General features: G+C 34.7%; 2 protein-coding genes across 51 annotated transcripts in view; one reads left to right on the forward strand and one right to left on the reverse strand.

The window, feature by feature from the left end:
• LOC127857885 (solute carrier organic anion transporter family member 5A1-like) overlaps positions 1–7920 on the forward strand; it is a 69335-nt gene extending 61415 nt beyond the window's left edge. The window contains exons 12-13 of the mRNA XM_052394603.1: positions 788–897; positions 1135–7920. Of these exons, the coding sequence (XP_052250563.1) occupies positions 788–897; positions 1135–1557 (533 nt within the window). The 3' untranslated portion in view covers positions 1558–7920. The remainder of the gene's footprint in view (positions 1–787; positions 898–1134) is intronic.
• A 1885-nt stretch (positions 7921–9805) lies between these two features.
• Positions 9806–18930, reverse strand: part of LOC127857616 (structural maintenance of chromosomes flexible hinge domain-containing protein 1-like) — a 157546-nt gene continuing 148421 nt past the window's right edge. Inside the window, exons 48-55 of one of the 50 annotated variants that reach the window (XM_052394104.1) lie at positions 18757–18928; positions 16523–16690; positions 12230–14989; positions 11821–12180; positions 11731–11775; positions 10763–11591; positions 10599–10680; positions 9806–10516 (exon numbers count right to left, since the gene is read on the reverse strand). In XM_052394104.1, coding sequence (XP_052250064.1) covers positions 14742–14989; positions 16523–16690; positions 18757–18928 — 588 coding nt within the window. In that variant the 3' untranslated portion in view covers positions 9806–10516; positions 10599–10680; positions 10763–11591; ... (1 more) ...; positions 11821–12180; positions 12230–14741. The other 49 variants (XM_052394147.1, XM_052394127.1, XM_052394123.1 and 46 more) reach the window with 49 other exon arrangements.

Raw genomic sequence — 18930 nt, forward strand, 5'->3', positions numbered from 1 at the left:
TGGCCTGTGCAGTCCGCAATGACAAGTTACGTTAGCCTAGATTGGCCTGTGCAGTTCGCAATGACAAGTTACGTTAGCCTAGATTGGCCTGTGCAGTCCGCAATGACAAGCTACGTTAGCCTAAATTGGCCTGTGCAGTCCGCAATGACAAGTTACGTTAGCCTAGATTGGCCTGTGCAGTCCGCAATGACAAGTTACGTTAGCCTAGATTGGCCTGTGCAGTCGGAAATGACAAGTTACATTAGCCTAGATTGGCCTGTGCAGTCGGGAATGACAAGTTACATTAGCCTAGATTGGCCTGTGCAGTCGGGAATGACAAGTTACGTTAGCCTAGATTGGCCTGTGCAGTCGGGAATGACAAGTTAGGTTAGCCTTGATTACTCATAAATTAGCTCATTAAAGTAATTTCCTTTGTTGAAATCATCAGGAAATCCTAAATAAGAGAAGTATGGGAAATCATTTATTTCGCCTAACCCTTTACCACTTAGACATATTTCGACGCATTTGTAGTTTGTTTTAAAGTTGTATTAAATTTAAGGCCTCTCTTACTTAATTCGAGTTTTAAAGGCTTCCTACTAACGCTTAGATACTAATAAGCAGCAAACAGCATAAAACTGTTTATTGCTGTTTGCACATAGCCATCTTCACTAAGCTTCTGAGTGGGAAAGGGTTGAGGATTATGTGTGCATCACATTTCCCTTAATGAATCTTTAATCTTGTACACAGGTCCTTGGAGTGATATACATTTTGGAATTTGATGAGCACATATCCCCATTTTCTTTTCAAGGCACGTCTGCCCTGTTGAAGATTTTGGGAGGGACCTTGTTCACCATTGTGTGGCTGCTGATGAGGAAGAAAACCAGGAAAGAAAAGGACCTCCAAAAGAGGGGACTGTCCGTAAGGATATGATGGAATACTTGCTCTTATACAATCAAAATAGTTCCATTCTTTATTTTGATGCTCGTTTTGGAATCACTTATGGACCCTGTGGTTTAATTTCTACACATCCAAACTATTAACTTTTTGTTATTACATTAATAACCTACCATAAGGGTCAACCATTTATTTCTTGTTGTTATGACTTTATTTATTTTACTCTTAATCACATAATAAAAATAATTTGTTTGTATTTAGGTCGGTGAAATGATGAATTCCGTTACCTCAATCAACAAACTGGATCTCAGCCTGACCTTTAAACGAGGTGACCTTGAAAAGAAAGTGACTTGTGACCTTGACTTAGAATCTGACCTTGAAGAAGTCTGCAATCCTCCACTGGACTCTGACCAATGCCATACCATCAAGCATCGGGGAGACTTAGATCTAGAAATCAATCATCTGAATGATCCTTCATGCAAGCTTCTAAATGAACAAAGCATACCTCCCAGTGATCATGATCAAGTATTAACATGCAAGCTTGAAAATAAAGATTGCATGCCTTTACAGGACACAGATTCCTTTAGTACAGAAGAAAATGTACAGTTTAGTTTTCATGCTTCGCACAATTTGGGACATGATATAGCATATCACAGAGTTAGTACTAATGAATCAAATTTGTGATTAAATGGTCTTTCAGTGTATGTTTGTAAAGAGCACTTGAAGACTAGATGTTATGTGAAATTGTTTCTTGTCTTTTGTATGTTTTGCAATAAAAAAATCCATACAGAAGTTTGTTTTATTTTTGAAAGTATACTGTCCTCTTTTTGAATCTTTTGTCTCTGATAAGTTTTAATGTGGCATTTTTGGTATTAAAACAGTTTGTGTAAAAAAATGTTATAGCAGTTTTCTTGTGTATTTTGTATTAAAAAAAAATCATTTATGAATCTTGCAACTTTGGTAATAATTACTTGGACTGCCCACTTGCCCAACTAAAGTATATAATATGTGGCCATCCATATTTTTTTTGTACTGTGAGTGCATATATATTCTTTATGTTCATAATATTTATGCAATTAATGCATTCCACTGAAACTTTTGATATTATCAACAATCAATTATTGGTAAATATAGTACTTGTTGTACACAATTTCTACTAATTATATACTCATTTACTTTACAAACAGGTGTAATACGCAAATCTGGAAAAGTATTTTTGTTGCTGTGTTTTGGACAAAAATATTAAATGTATTTGAAGCTGTGAATTAATGTGTCAAATAATTGTAGCATTCAAAAATTGATAACTTGCATGAAATCCATTATTCAATGTTTTAGTATAAAGTTTATGGCACAAAAATATTATATTGTCACTTAGTGGAACATGTAAAAACAGAACACATTTTGAAAAAGTTGTAAACTTTAAAAAATGTGGTTGATAATTTATAATGTCATAATTGAATTCCTAGAATATGCTACATAATATCTACCATAACTTAAGGTTACATCAGCATTTTTTTCCCACAAATCTTGTGTTTGTGGAAATGAGTTTGTATGTTCCATTTAAATATGAACTTTTGAATAGCTAATAATGTACTGTGAATATTTTTGTAACTATTTGTTGTATCACATACTGTCTGTCCAAAATGCTTCCGGATTTTCCTATGGACCAGAATTGTTGTTGTTGTTGTTAGTTAAAGTTGTTGTTGTTTTTGCAAAATGTGTCAAGGGTCCATATTCCCAAAGTACCTTGGGGAAAGTAAAATTAATTGATAAAAAATCTTTAAGTTATTTGTGTCAGTTGCAAATCCAATGTGTATGTTATTTAACATTAATTCAGAAGGCTGGAATGTTTCATATTTTAACATGGCAGCAGAATTTCTTGAATTTAACATGGAAATGCTTGAAATGGAATTGGGTATTTTAATAGACAAACAATATTTATTAAGGTTTTTCTTGAGAAACATTACAAATTCTGACCCAGAAACTAGAAAATCCTTTTATTGTGTTCATAAGTGTGTAGTACTTGAGTGAAAGAAAACCTCATCATGTAGATAGATCATCAGATTGAGAAACAATGTTGTAAAACCTTAGATCATTTTCTCAACACGTTTGTATCTTGCCTATGTTCTTTTATATCGTAAACACTGAAATTTCATCTTCAAAATTGTGAATAATGATGAGAACAGCTTTCAATTGTGAATAATGATGAGAACAGCTTTAAATTTTGAATAATGATGAGAACAGCTTTGAATATTTTTGTGGTTGATAAATCATGAATATAAGATACTGTTGGCATGGATTTTTAAGTTTTAAAAAACATGTTTGGATAATGGATAGTAAATAATTTGTGAGTAGTGTATTTTTTAGTAAACTTTGTAAATGAATAGCAGGAAGCTATTAAAAAACAGCAAAGCTAACTAACTTTCCTTAATCTACATATGAATGACACAAACAAGTGTTGCCATAATCAAAATTAAGCAACATTAATTGCCAAAATATTGCCACTGATGTTAGTGGAAACCGCCAAAAAGCATGAAATGAAATAGTTTTTTGTATAATTAAAATCAAATCTCTTTTATAGTTGTGATATTAGCAGTCATGTTTTTCAAAATATAGTATTGTTTTTGTAATTGCATTGTATGTTACACAAATGCCAATGATATTAAATCAACGTTTGTATGATATTCAATCATTTTTTTAAGAAGAATATAATATGGTTTTTTTTACTTGTTTTGTACTTTTTTGTACTTTAATATATGAAATGTATGATAGATAAATTGCTTAAGAAAATGATATTAAAACACTTTTTATGCCCCCGGTAGGGTGGCATATAGCGGTTGAACTGCCTATCAGCCAGTCAGTCTGTCCATCTGTCCGTCCAAAAACTTGGTCATAACTTTTTCAATATTTAACATAGCAACTTGGTATTTGGCATGCATGTGCATCTCATGGATCTGCACATTTTGAGTGGTGAAAGGTGAAGGTCAAGGTCATCCTTCAAGGTCAAATGTCAAATATGTCCGTCCGAAAACTTTAACATTGGCCATAACTTTTTAAATATTGAAGATAGCAACTTGATATTTGGCATGCATGTGTATCTCCTGGAGCTGAACATTTTGAGTGATGAAAGGTAAAGGTCAAGGTCATTCTTCAAGGTCAAAGGTCAAAAATAATTAAAAAAAAATCATTTCTCCATTCAATCTCTTACTTACTTCTCATGGAGCTGCACATTTTGAGTGGTGAAAGGTCAAGGTCATCCTTCAAGGTCAAAGGTCAAATATATGGCTACAAAGCGGCGCAATAGCTGGCATTGTGTTTGTGACAAACACATCTCTTGTTTAAAAACTAAGTTTTACTTAACAGTGTCAAGTCACTTTGGCTGAAGGATATTATATCAATTTTACACAAGGATATTGATTACTAAGAATATTTAATCGCTTTTCTGAATTACATTAAATCACTGTCGTTAAAGGATATTCAATCACTTTTATTGAATGATATTAAATCATTTTTCTGAATTACATTAAATCACTGTTATTGAATGATATTCAATCACTTTTATTGAATGATATTAAATCACTTTTCTGAATTACATTAAATCACTGTTATTGAATGATATTCAATCACTTTTATTGAATGATATTAAATCACTTTTCTGAATTACATTGAATCACTGTTATTGAATGATATTCAATCACTTTTATTGAATGATATTAAATCATTTTTCTGAATAACATTAAATCACTGTCGTTGAAGGATATTCAATCACTTTTAATGAATGATATTAAATCACTTTTCTGAATTACATTAAATCACTGTTATTGAAGGATATTCAATCACTTTTATTAAATGATATTAAATCGCTTATACTCAATGATATTTAATCTTTTTTACTGAATGATATTATATCACTTTTACTCCAATGGATATAGAATCACTTTTACTGAATGATTTTATATCACTTTAACTCCAATGATATTATATCACTTTTACTACAATGGATATAGAATCACTTTTACTGAATGATATATAATGACTTTTACTGACTGAAGTATATTTAACCACAATACCATATGTATATGTGATTTAAGATTGTAGCCACTATTTATGACATAGTATTTTCATTTATCATCATGTTGTTTGATGAGAACAGTATTTAATCCATTGTCATTTTGTTTGATGTTAAATATTGTTTGTGTTGTCAATATAATAACCAACGTATACGAGCCTTGGTCTGTGAGAAGCGGGTCTACTGCATGTGGGTATAGTGTCGTCCTAGATTAGCTCGTGCAGTCCACACAGGCTAATCAGGGAAGACACTTTCCGCCTTAACTGGATTTTTGTCAAGCACAATCGTCTTTTAAAAGAAAGATTAAAATAAAAGCGGAAAGAGTTGTTCCTGATTAGCCTGTGGAGACTGCACTAGCACATGCGTTAAACACACTTGTCACAGAGCAAGGCTTATGTACATGTACGTTTAGATTATTTACCAAGCTGGCTTGGATTGTATGTTACTTGTTGTTACTCAGTGATAATATTTCCTTGATTTGATTTACTTTTTAGCTCACCTGGGCCCGTATTCACCAACCCATTCTTAGACTTGAGAATAAAGGATAGACTTAGACTCAATAAGATTACCTCAGTGTTTGCAAATATTCAGGCTAAAACGGTGCTTGTATTATTAACACATTGTTCTTACCACATAATAACGTTATAATAGGTGTTAACTGCCATGCTTGACTTGATTTTTTAATAATTTTAGAACATTACAGTTTTGAGAATACACTTTATTTTAAGACTTAAGTTTAAGAATTGTTTGTTGAATATGTACCCTGCTCTTAGAGCTAATTGTGAAGTTTGTATTTAGTTTTGGCATGCTAGTCATGATTGGATTGCTGTTTATCTACTTAACATTTCTACATGAGCTTCAGTAGTTTATCTACATAACATTTCTACATAAGCTACAGTAGTTTATCTACATAACATTTCTACATGGGCTTCAGTAGTTTATCTACATAACATTTCTACATGAGCTTCATTAGCTTATCTACATAACATTTCTACATGAGCTTCAGTAGTTTATCTACATAACATTTCTACATGAGCTTCAGTAGTTTATCTACATAACATTTCTACATAAGCTACAGTAGTTTATCTACATAACATTTCTACATAAGCTACAGTAGTTTATCTACATAACATTTCTACATGAGCTTCAGTAGTTTATCTACCAAACATTTCTACATGAGCTACAGATCTACGTCTCTGCTTAGTGGTATCGGTCACATTGATGACATAGCTCTTGTTTGTAAATGAAAGGACTGTGAAATTGATTCTCTCTAAATCTTAGCAAATAGCAGTGACAGTTTTCTTATGAATGAAGTTGTTGTGGGACTGATGCATAAAAGAATGTCATAGACTGTGAGACATGGGCATTGCATATTTGTTTGCTTTCATTGTTCAGTTTAGCTTAGAAACGCTCATTATTTATTTCATAGTTTATAGCATAGTTTTGTCAAAAATGGCCTAAAATGTTTCTAGTTCCCTTAACTTTTTTTTGAGGGCTGGTATTTAGTAACCCATTGTAAGGCTTAAGATAGACGAATATAAACTTAAAAACATGCTTCATGCTTTATAATAGATCATTATTATACAAGTTTTGGTAAAAAGGAATTTTAAACAATGCCAAAACTAAGAAATTTGTTTTTATACTGCGTTAAAAGGCAGCCACTTTGAATTACCAGAGATAGAGTGTTGGGATATTACATGGAAAAAATATCAAGTACCGGTAATTTATATAATGCATCAATGTGCATACATGTAGTAATAGAGTGGTGCTTAAACTTTGTCTGAGTTTTATTGATGTATAATCAATTATATTTAGCCAAAAATCGTTGGCAGCGTAAAATTCTTATAGAGACCGATTGGCAATAGTTTTGTCAGAAAATAATTGAATGTAAGACAAATATATTTTGATGAACAGCCTTTAGAGAATATGAACTGATTACTTCTTAAGTCTCAAGTCTTACAATGGTTTGTTGAATAGTGAATACCGCCCTTTTCCTTTTTTAGCGAATTCTGTTTTGTTTTGGACTTCAAAATTGCATCATTTTGGCTTCATGTTGGTAGGTAAGTGAAAGAATGAGACTTTGGAATAAATGGAAACTGCACAGTATCTTGAGTAAATTAACCCTTTCCCACTCAGAAGCAAAGTAAAACTGGCTATGTGCATACAGCATTAAACCAGAACAGCCTGCGAGTAACTGGCAGTCTGTTCAGGTTTTATGCTGTTTGCTGCTCATCACTATCTAAGGGTTGAAGATGAAGCAGTCTGTTCAGGTCTTATGCTGTTCGCTGCTCACCAGTATCTTAAAGTTGGAAATGAAGCCTTTAAAACTTGAATCTAGTAAGAAAAGTTTTAAATCAAATTGTACTTTCTAAGGGACTTCAAATGCATCCCAATACATATCTAAGTGGTAAAGGGTTAAATACGTAACTATTGTTTTACTGCTTTGAAAGGAAAGTTGTTAAATCTTGTAAAGTGAACAGAACTGCCAAGAGTCAGTCAAAGTGATTATAGTTCACTGATATACATGCACGAGCAAAATTTGTAAATCTAGTCACTTTTGTATGTTTATATCAAATTCACAAGATGATTGTTCCATTGTAACCTTTTAAAAAAAATATTTGTGCCATGCTCTTTGAAAAGGGGGTTTAATGCTGCTTGGGTGACACAGGTGAGTGATGTAGGACCATCTTGGTGGGTGACACAGGTGAGTGATGTAGGACCATCTTGCACACAAAATATTTCAACATGAAAACTTGTAATGCTATTCGTTTTATCAAGCAGTATGATTTCATATATCAGATAATGTTTAGACTTTGAAACTTGATTTGTTACCATGGACCTTGTATGTGTGTTCAAATGTTCAAACATGTTAGTATTTCAGTATTCAAAAACTTGTGCAATCATGTTAAATATTTCAAAGTGGGAAATTAGTATTGCAACAGTATTGTTACGATCGTTTGAATAAATCTGCAGGTTTATATTTTGTCTGTTGTTAGTTGTGCAATAATGTATTAATGTAAAAACTATTTAGACAATATTATCCCAACTGCATGCGATCATTATAAACTTGCTTTCTGTATGACAGAATCATATAACTATTTTATATCATTATAAATACATGCTTTCTGGATGACAGAATCGTATAACTATTTGATATCATTATAAATACAGGCTTTCTGGATGACAGAATCTGGAAGGCAGAATCATACAACTATATAATATCATTATAAATACTGGTACACCCTTTCTGCATGACAGAATTATATAACTATTTGATATCATTATAAATACACTCTTTCTAGATGTCAGAATCATATAACTTCTTGGTATTATTATAAATACACACTTTCTGTATGACAGAATCATATAACTATTTGATATCAGTATAAATGCACGCTTTCTGTATGACTGAATCATATAACTATTTGATACCATTATAAATACACGCTTTCTGTATGACAGAATCATATAACTATTTGATATCATTATAAATGCACGCTTTCTTTATGAAAGAATCGTGCAACTATGATATTATTGCAAATACACACTTTTTGAATGACAGAATCATATAACTATATAATATACAATATACATGTTGTTTACGCCTGTTTAAAACACATGACATATTGTGTACACCTGCGGCCGTCAGGTGGCGTCCTGTAAAATTGTCCACATTCTATAACCAAATTTTAATTGGACTATCATTAAATTTTGTGATATTAAAGGCATTACATCTCTGCCAAGTTTAAAAACCAGCTAGATCAACTGGAACACTTCTAAATGACCCTTGCATTACAGAAAAATAGGCGGAAGTACAATATTGACTCTTACTCAATTACTTTTTATCGTTTTATCAGTAAACTTGATGGTGTTGGTGGAAATAATATCAGGATCTTGTTACTTTACCAGATCACTTGAAGCCCTTCTGAATTTTGGCTCTTGAATTATCAGAAATTTGCTTAACTATTTCTGAATTCTGGCTATTGTATATTGATCAAACTTAGTTATAACGATCTTTGTATTAACTCACCATAACATTTCTTTAGTATGGCTCACAAATTATCCAAATTAACCTACCGGTAGTCTTGACCTTTTAACAGGTGAATTTTTGGACAAGTTTGCTCTCTTGTTAGCTCACCCCCTAGATACGTTTTTTGACGCATTTGTAGTCCCATAGAAAGTTGAATTCAGTTCTAGACCTTTTTTCCTAGATTCAAATTGTATAGGTTTTCATTTCCAAACATTAGATACTGGTGAGCATCAAACAGCATAAAACCTGAACAGACTGCGAGTTACAAGCAGGCTGTTCTGGTTTTATGCTGGTTGCAAAAGCTATTTTCACTTTGCTTTTGATGGGGGAGAGGGCTAAGCTTACGAAGATGAGTTGTCACTTTGCTTCTCATTGGGGATAGAAGCACACCTACTTGATAATTTGTGTCTTGTTCTGATAAAACTGGGCTTAATTCATGAGCATAAAGTGTCGTCCCAGATTAGCCTGTGCAGTCCGCACAGGCTAATCAGGGACAACACTTTCCGCTTAAACTTGATTTTCGGTAAGAAGGGACTTTCTTTAAACTAAAAATACCATAAAAGCTGAAAGTGTCGTCCCTGATTAGCCTGTGCGGACTGCACAGGCTAATCTGGGACGCCACTTTACGCACATGAATTAAGCCCAGTTTTCTCAGAACTAGACTCATTTAATTCTTGTTTCGTTTATGATGAAAATGTTTTATGATCAGTTTGTGAACAATTGTCATTAGAGCCCGTTATTGAATATAATTATTCTGCCATTTTAATGCTTGAAACCAATCAAGTTATATCTAATTGGAACTTCATATCCACCAGCAAAAACACAAACATCTGTAGGCTTGAATATTTTATTGTAACCTTTGTACAAAACAACATTAATATCTAAAAACTGGAACACAATCAGAACACAAAATGAACTTTCGTAACTCTACAATGAATATTTACAATACAAGACATGGATTGGTATTTATTAAGACTCAAAGTTCTACATATGAAACATATAACAACTGTGAAATCTTTATTAATTTTCTATAAAAAGCATTATTTAACCCTTTCCCACTCAGAAGCAAAGTGAAAATGTGCAAACAGCATATATCCAGAACAGCCTACGAGTAACTCACAGTCTGTTCAGGTTTTATGCTGTTTGCTGCTAATCAGTATCTAAGGCTTGAAAATTAAGCCTTTTTAACTTTAATTTAGTATGAAAGGTCATAAATTAAATTTACAGACTATAAAAATATATACAGAAATACAGAAATAAGAGACTACAAATGCGTCAAAATACGTATTTTAGTGGTGAAGTGTTAAAAGAGCTGTTACTAATAGTAATATGGTATTATTTTTTCTAGGCTGATTTGGATGGTGCGATAGTATTTTTTGTTAAATAGTCATTAATTTGCAATATACAAATTACTTAAGAACCTTGATAAAGAAGACCAAAGTTATGCCAAAATGGGGTTTATGCCATATGTGGCAAACCCTGCTCCAGACAGACTGCACAGTCATACATACTGGTCAAGAGCGAACCAGTCCCCTAATGAGAACCTTGCATGTGGCAAACCCTGCTCAAGGCAGACTGCACAGTCATACATACTGGTCAAGAGTGAACCAGTCCACTAATGAGAACCTTGCATGTGGCAAGCCCTGCTCCAGACAGACTGCACAGTTGTACATACTGGTCAAGAGTGAACCAGTCCACTAATGAGAACCTTGCATGTGGCAAGCCCTGCTCCAGACAGATTGCACAGTCATACATACTGTTCAAGAGCAAACCAGTCCACTAATGAGAACCTTGCATGACTATAGTGGAATTGGTAGCTCCTAACCTGACTATGCACACAATCACTGCAGTTGCACAGGCTGGTCTGGAGTTACTCTGGCGGCGTATGGCATAAGACCCATTATTGCATAATGATCTCTGAGCCAACTACTATAGGTCTGAAATTCTTACTGTACACCATTTTAGACACTTTATAAGAAATAGCAGCATATAATGATGAAACCTCACTTTCGATGGTGTTTAAAACAAACTAACTGGCAATCCTGTAATTTGAATCACTTTAAGAATTAAGAAAACATGTAACTTATGCTATGACTGAAAGCTCTATCTCACCAATGAATTTAGGCATGCACACATATATACACTTCCCTTATGTCCAGAATTAATTGCAACATAGCTCTAAAGGCAATACAAAGTAAACTTTGTAAAATCATAAAATTAAACTCCTGCTATTAATTTTTATTTTATTGTGTGATAAGATAGGATATTTATTTAGATTACTCTTTTTTACAACCAAGAGCTGAAGTAAATATCAAATGCTATATTTTTATTGATTTAAAATAGTCATAGGCTAGCTATATACATCACATGCATAACTGATTTAAGTGTTGTTGTATTTTTTTTTCAAATGTCAACAATTTAAATGAATACAGAATTTCATACCAATTGAAAAACAACAAGCATAATGGTTATCAACATAAAAAAAATCACTACTCTTAATGTATAAAGGAAACATTTTAGCCCGTCTCAAGGAAAAATGGCTTAATGCATGCACTAAAAGTATCATCCCAGATTAGCCTGTGTATTCCAAACAGATTACTCGGAGATAACACTTTCCACCTAGAGATTGTATTCCAAACAGATTACTCGGAGATAACACTTTCCACCTAGAGACTGTATTCCAAACAGATTACTCGGAGATAACACTTTCCACCTAGACTGTATTCCAAACAGATTACTAGGAGATAACACTTTCCACCTAGACTGTATTCCAAACAGATTACTCGGAGATAACACTTTCCACCTAGACTGTATTCCAAACAGATTACTTGGAGATAACACTTTCCACCTAGACTGTATTCCAAACAGATTACTCGGAGATAACACTTTCCACCTAGACTGTATTCCAAACAGATTACTCGGAGATAACACTTTCCACCTAGACTGTATTCCAAACAGATTACTCGGAGATAACACTTTCCACCTAGACTGTATTCCAAACAGATTACTCGGAGATAACACTTTCCACCTAGACTGTATTCCAAACAGATTACTCGGAGATAACACTTTCCACCTAGACTGTATTCCAAACAGATTACTCGGAGATAACACTTTCCACCTAGACTGTATTCCAAACAGATTACTCGGAGATAACACTTTCCACCTAGACTGTATTCCAAACAGATAACTCGGAGATAACACTTTCCATCTAGACTGGATGTATTCCAAACAGATTACTCGGAGATAACACTTTCCACCTAGACTGGATGTATTCCAAACAGATTACTCGGAGATAACACTTTCCACCTAGACTGGATGTATTCCAAACAGATTACTCGGAGATAACACTTTCCACCTAGACTGGATTTAGTTAAGAACAGACTTCCTTCATACAAACACTTATATAAAAGGGGAAAGTGCCATTCCTGATAAGCCTGTGTGGTCTGCACAGCCTAATCTTGGGCAAAGTTTAAGCACATCCATTAAGACCAGTTTTAAAATAGTAACAGGCTAGCTCTGATTTAACTGCATAACTGATTTAAGTGTGTGTTTTTATACAAATATATTTTTTCAAATGAATTCTGAATGGTAAAACAATTTTAAAACAACAAGCAAAATGGTTATCAACATAGTTAAAACTAAAGAAAATCACTACTCTTAATGCAATAAACAAAGCCCGTCTCAGGGAATAAAAGGCTTAATGTATGTGCACAAAGTATCATCCCAGATTAGCCTGCGCAGTCCAAACAGGATACTCGGGGATAACACTTTCCACCAAGACTAAATTATGTTAAGAAGAGACTGCCTTCAAAGAATGTGTGGTCATCACAGCCTAATCTTGGGCAATACTTTAAGCACATCCATAAATACCAGTTTTTCTAGACACCAGCCTATTAATGATTAATTTAAGTTAAGCACATAAAACGCTACATGAAGTGTCTGATGTACCTCCTAATATAATTGAAACATTTAAGCATTACACAAAATGATGATTGTGAAAATTCTAGTCCAACCCTGAGATCAACTGTAAAATACTAAATGTAGCATGTATTGGTACGCAAAGAACAATACAAGTTAAACACATGAAATTCATTCACAAATCGGATAGCCAGATACAAAGTCTAAATATTATTAAATATAACAGAAAAATTATATGACAGGTGTTCAAAGAAATCTGATAAGCCCTTGTTGCTTTCAACGTGTGTATGTAAAGTGCCATTCTTGCTTATGATACATCAGCTTTGTTATGTGAAAATGGGCCTTAAAACATATCAAATCAGTATGTGAAAAAGGGCCTTAAAACATATCAAATCAGTATGTGAAAATGGGCCTTAAAACATATTAAATAAGTATGTGAAAATGGGCCTTAAAACATATCAAATCAGTATGTGAAAATGGGCCTTAAAACATATTAAATCAGTATGTGAAAATGGGCCTTAAAACATATTAAATCAGTATGTGAAAATGGGCCTTAAAACATATTAAATCAGTATTGCTCGAGATGTGCCTCTGTAGCTGTATACTCTGATGAGGAGACATTTTGTCCACTAATGAGACAGACTGCATCAAACAGCAGGCTGGTCTGGAGCTAGGCTGGCCGTGCATGGTATTAGACCCATTTTCGCACAACACAGGTCAAATGTACACTTTCTATTGGTTCCATGTAAACAACATGTGGTGGTAGCAAAACTGTTGTTTTTAACACAGACATATTCAGCAGAAAGAACAATTTTGGGCAGAATCTTTGATGAAATACAAATGCAAAATGTACAATGCTATTAACGTCACAACAACAATAACATATGTCAAATATAAAATGAGAAAGTTAACAAAGTGAAACAATTGAACGGGTTTATCAAATAAAATTATGAATGTTTCAACAAATGATAAAGGGAAACATTTATTTCACAACAGAACTACAAACAATGTAGTTATTGGTGAGAAAAAATGCAGATGAACATCAATTACTTTATCTAATAAATGTGTATATTGAGCGGATACTCTTCTACACTCTCAACTCTGATTGCAAGGTTAAAAGTGTCCATCAGAAACCATATTTGTAACTTGCATCTATTTTAAATGCACTGAATAGACCCAGAACAATTTTGACAGGTAAACATGAGAAAATAATACTTTGAAACATGTTAAATGAGTGACTTCAAAAAATGTTTATGTGAGTATCAGTTAGTGTACACATCTATGATCATGTGTAATCACAATGAATGTACAGAACAATATGGGCCGTGAAAACTTTCCGCTCAAACAGGATTTTTGCAGGGAACAGATTTTTTAAACGCATAAAACTGAGCTTTGAAGATGCATGACTACACATAATTTGTATGGAGATGTTGCAGATGAAGACATGCGTTCTAAACTTGAACTCAATAGTTCTGACATGAGCAACGTACAACATTAAAATAGTAGCTATTTCATTTGTTAACCAGCTCAGTAGGATAGAGTGATGGTGTATGAATTTTCATATAACAAGTCATGGCACGCAAACAACTACTAACCAATTAATGCAGTAAAAACATACAATATGCAATCAAATAATAAAATCAGTGTCCACTTTTCTAGTTCATGCAATTTAGTTGATTATAAATCTAGTATTAAAAGTAACCTTGCAACATCATTAAAGGCAAATGTACAGCAACCTTAATACAACACCAGCCTATCTCATTCTTGTTAACTTTTAAGATAGGTCCTTTCATTCCAAAGACTGCACAATGTATTGCTAATAATCTGTTTAAAATGTGTGTACATCAGCTATCAGGAACTTTTGAATTTCTTCCTTCCCTCTGCAGATGCCGGGCTTTGAGAAGCCAGTCGGCGACTTTGTCTTGTTGGAGTGATTGGAAAACTGGCTGGGGTTGCCGGAGAAGATGACCCATTGACCTCAGAATGACCAGACGAGGTTCGTGACCGCTTCACGAACTGCTGATTTTCTTCCACATCTGGGGTTCGCTTGGTGATCTTTGGTGTGAGGGTAGTCACAGATTGCTGGGGTGAGCTCATACCTAGCCAATACAAGAACATGAGTTAATTGACCCTGGGCCACATAAGAACATATTAAAGCATCATAATTAGGAAAGTTAAATCTCCATTTGCTTCAAATGGCGGTTTGTTTTCACCTTTAGCATTGCTGCAGGATCAATCAAGTTAAATGTACCTGTAAGTTGCAGAAATATTGTGTAACAGTTTAACCATGATAACACACAATTGTACTTGTATCACTTTTTGAACATAGGAGGACATAGGAGAAGTTTCCTCAGAAATGTTGAATGTCCAGCAGAGGTTTTCTCTACTCATCTGCAACAGACCCTAGCCTATTGATATTGGGAAGAAATATGGTCAAAATATTGATTTGAGTAATGAAAAGTGATGAAAGTTTGTATTAAGGGAAAAATTGGGTGGTTGTAAAGAATTTTTTTATTGGGAAGACACCTTTAATTAGCCGCTACTATATAAGGTGAAAAACCTCTACCCAGTACAAATTAAAGGGGACATTGGCTTTTGGGCGTCTGCCAATCTTTGTTCCTGCTGTAGGACATGTCTTGCTTGAGATATGACACCGAAGTTTCTGTACTAATGAACAACACTTCAAGCATACCAGTTGACAAACCAAGTGATAAAGTGACCCCCATGTACCCCATAAACCTCTTATGCATGATGCATAGTCAGTAGTCTAAACATTCATGACACAAGGTAAGTTACAAGCCCATGATGTTCAATTAACCCTTTACCACTTAGATATGTATTTTCATGCATTTGTAGTCCCTCAGAAAAATATATTTAATTAAAGACCTTTCCAACTAGTTTAAGTTTTTAAGGCTTTATTTCCAAACATTAGATACTGATGAGCAGCAAACAGCATAAAACCTGAACAGACTGCGAGTTACTCGCAGGCTGTTCTGGTTTTATGCTGTTTGCACATAGCCATTTCCACTTTGCTTCTGAGTGGGAAACGGTTAACATTCATAGCACAAGGGGAGTCACAGGCTAATGTTGTTCAAATAAAGAGATTTGTAAAAAAAACGTGACAAATACTCCCAACACCGATTTGTCAGGCATGTCAAAAGGCGTATGTAACTAAATCTAATAGCAGTTCGTGTCACAGGTGACTATATAAAATGTATGTTTGACATTATGCGGTAACTATGTGTTTATCTCAGCCAAGTGACATTCTCAAGAAACCTTAATGATTTCTTACTTATAAACATTGATCTTCCTTTGAAATGATGCATGTTTTATACTCAATTCGAACACATTCAGTTTTTGTACAAGTATATGTTAATGAAAATGAGTCTGATGTAGTGTAATGGATATGTCGTCTGCCTAGCCAGCGAGAGGTCATGGGTTCTATCCACACTCGGGGAGCGTTCTCTCGATCTTCCCGAAAGACACCAAGTAGTGGTTACAAACCCTGGAAACAGACTCGAGAGTTTCTATAAACCTGAGGCTTTCAATGCAATCGAGCTACAATAAATAGGTTTAAACTAAGCTAATGACACTGAGCTTTATATGCTTCGAAATAAACTGTTCTATCCAACCTTTCACACCAATCCTTCTCTCTAGGGCAATCAGCTGTTTCTCTGCCTCTTTACATTCCTCGTACTTTGTCTTCATCTCTGGGGTCTCTAGCACGGCCAGCTGGTCGGACAATTCCTCGGCCGCAGTTTGGTGGGACAGCAGTGACGACTTCAGGCTTGTCAGCGAGTCTGAAATGTTCACACAAAGGTTGGATGTAACTGGATTTGTGCAGTCTGCACAGGCTTATCAGGGAAGACACTTTCCACTTTTATTGCTTGCCCTTAGGGAAGACACTTTCCACTTTTATTGCTTGCCCTTAGGGAAGACACTTTCCTTTTTTATTGCTTGCCCTTAGGGAAGACACTTTCCACTTTTATTGCTTGCCCTTAGGAAAGACACTTTCCACTTTTATTGCTTGCCCTTAGGAAAGACACTTTCCACTTTTATTGCTTGCCCTTAGGGAAGACACTTTCCACTTTTATTGCTGGCCCAAACAGGATTTGTGCAATCAACACAGGCTTATCAGGGAAGACACTTTCCACTTTTATTGGATTTTTGTTTTAAAAAAGGTCTCTTCTTTTCAAAAATCCAGTTAAGACAGAAAGTGTCACCCATGACTAGCCTGTGCAGACTGCGCCAGCTATCTTGGGATGCCACATTATGCACATGCAGCAGACTACTGCAGGCTCATCAGATAGGAATGGATTGGTAAACCCACTAAATCAACAAATATTGTGTAGAATTCAAAGTTTTCAACCAAATCACACTCAATATATTGTCACACAAAAGCCCATGCTTTCATTTTAAAAGTGATAAAATTATTAGGTTTAGATAAAACTAGATAAAACTTTTGACCAAGTTTGATGAAGAACGGATGAAAACTACTTGAATAGAGAGCGGACACCATGCTGATGTTAAAAAACGCACTAAGTGACCCCGTGACCTAGTTTTTGACCCATACTCAAACTTGACCTAGACATCATCTAGATACAACTTCTGACCAAGTTTGGTGAAGATCGGATGAAAACAACTTGAAATAGAGAGCGGACACTTAATACAGACCGACAGACAGACAGACAGACCGACCTACAGACAAGTTCACTCCTATATACTCCCCTAAACTTCGTATGTGGGGGTATAACTATCTGTCTTAAGAGCAGGGATCATATTTTTTTCGGTTTTGTCGGTCCTTGACCGATTGGGGTCACGAAAGACCGATTGAAAATCCCAAACAGTCGGTCCGATTCTGTTTTTAAAATTCCCATGTCATGAAATCGATTACACAGTGTGCATGCTAACACACCCTAATGACATTCTTATCTCGATTAGGTGTGATAAACCATTCGCTAGAGTCTCTAATCCGGTCAGGACCGGTTTATTGCACGTCAGACCAAGAATAAAAAACTTGTGAACAGCGGATTAAAGACGCATCCGAAAAGACGCGTCTGAATGCACGCGCTGTAACTAAACAAAACATGTCGATACATTTTCCACCAGCGTATTTTTAATCCGGTAATATAATTATGAATGGAAGTCGCGGATCTGATCGACAGAACAGCCGAAAGTTATTTTTATGGACAGAACTTCACAGAAAATAGTACACAAGAAAAATAATATTCATTGTATAAATCTTTAGTAAAACCGTGTAAGAATCGAAATAATTCGTGTACTTTATACTTTGTTGTTGAATAACTCACGACCGGAAAATTAGATGCGTTGTTTCAACTGCTTCGCTCTCGTGTTTAAATCCCTACGCATCTAAACTATCGGCCGTGGGTTATTTGACAACAAATTATTTCTTAATTATTTGGTTTGTTGTTGTCAGTAGCCAACCTACGCACAGGCATTTGTTTGGTTCAGTGCATGTTTGTAAGATATTATCGAGTCGACAACAATTTAAAACATCGGTATAGACTTACACAGATTAATAATATTGACATCGATGAAAAAAGTCTGATAAAACAGCACACGAAACAACAATGAAATACCATATGATAAAACCAGTTGAGAAAACTCGTTCCGTTTAAAAAAATGCCTAAGGGAATTTTACTTGTACATGTATTATACCACTTTCATGAATGGCAAAATCAATGGTATATATTTTAACGTAATTTGTCATGATTTCGGATACACATTTTCGGATATTTTTCCCCATTTATATCCGGTCCGGACCGATTGATGTTGCGGGAAAATATGATCCCTGCTTAAGAGTAAATCATTCTTGCATTTTACACAATTATAACACTCTACCAACCTATCACTGAACAGATCTGGTGGTATTTTTCTGAGACAGGGGCTCCAAATACTACCCCCCTTAACTTCTCAATGGACGGTGCTTTGTTCATGAGACCGCCAAACTTGCCGTTGCTACGGATACGGTCACCGTCTCTGGTCAAAATTGTTGGGCAGTTGGTGTACTTGACCAGCT

Source organism: Dreissena polymorpha, chromosome 14 (genome assembly GCF_020536995.1).
Source record: "Dreissena polymorpha isolate Duluth1 chromosome 14, UMN_Dpol_1.0, whole genome shotgun sequence".
In the NCBI taxonomy this organism is placed as follows: Eukaryota; Metazoa; Mollusca; class Bivalvia; order Myida; family Dreissenidae; genus Dreissena; species Dreissena polymorpha.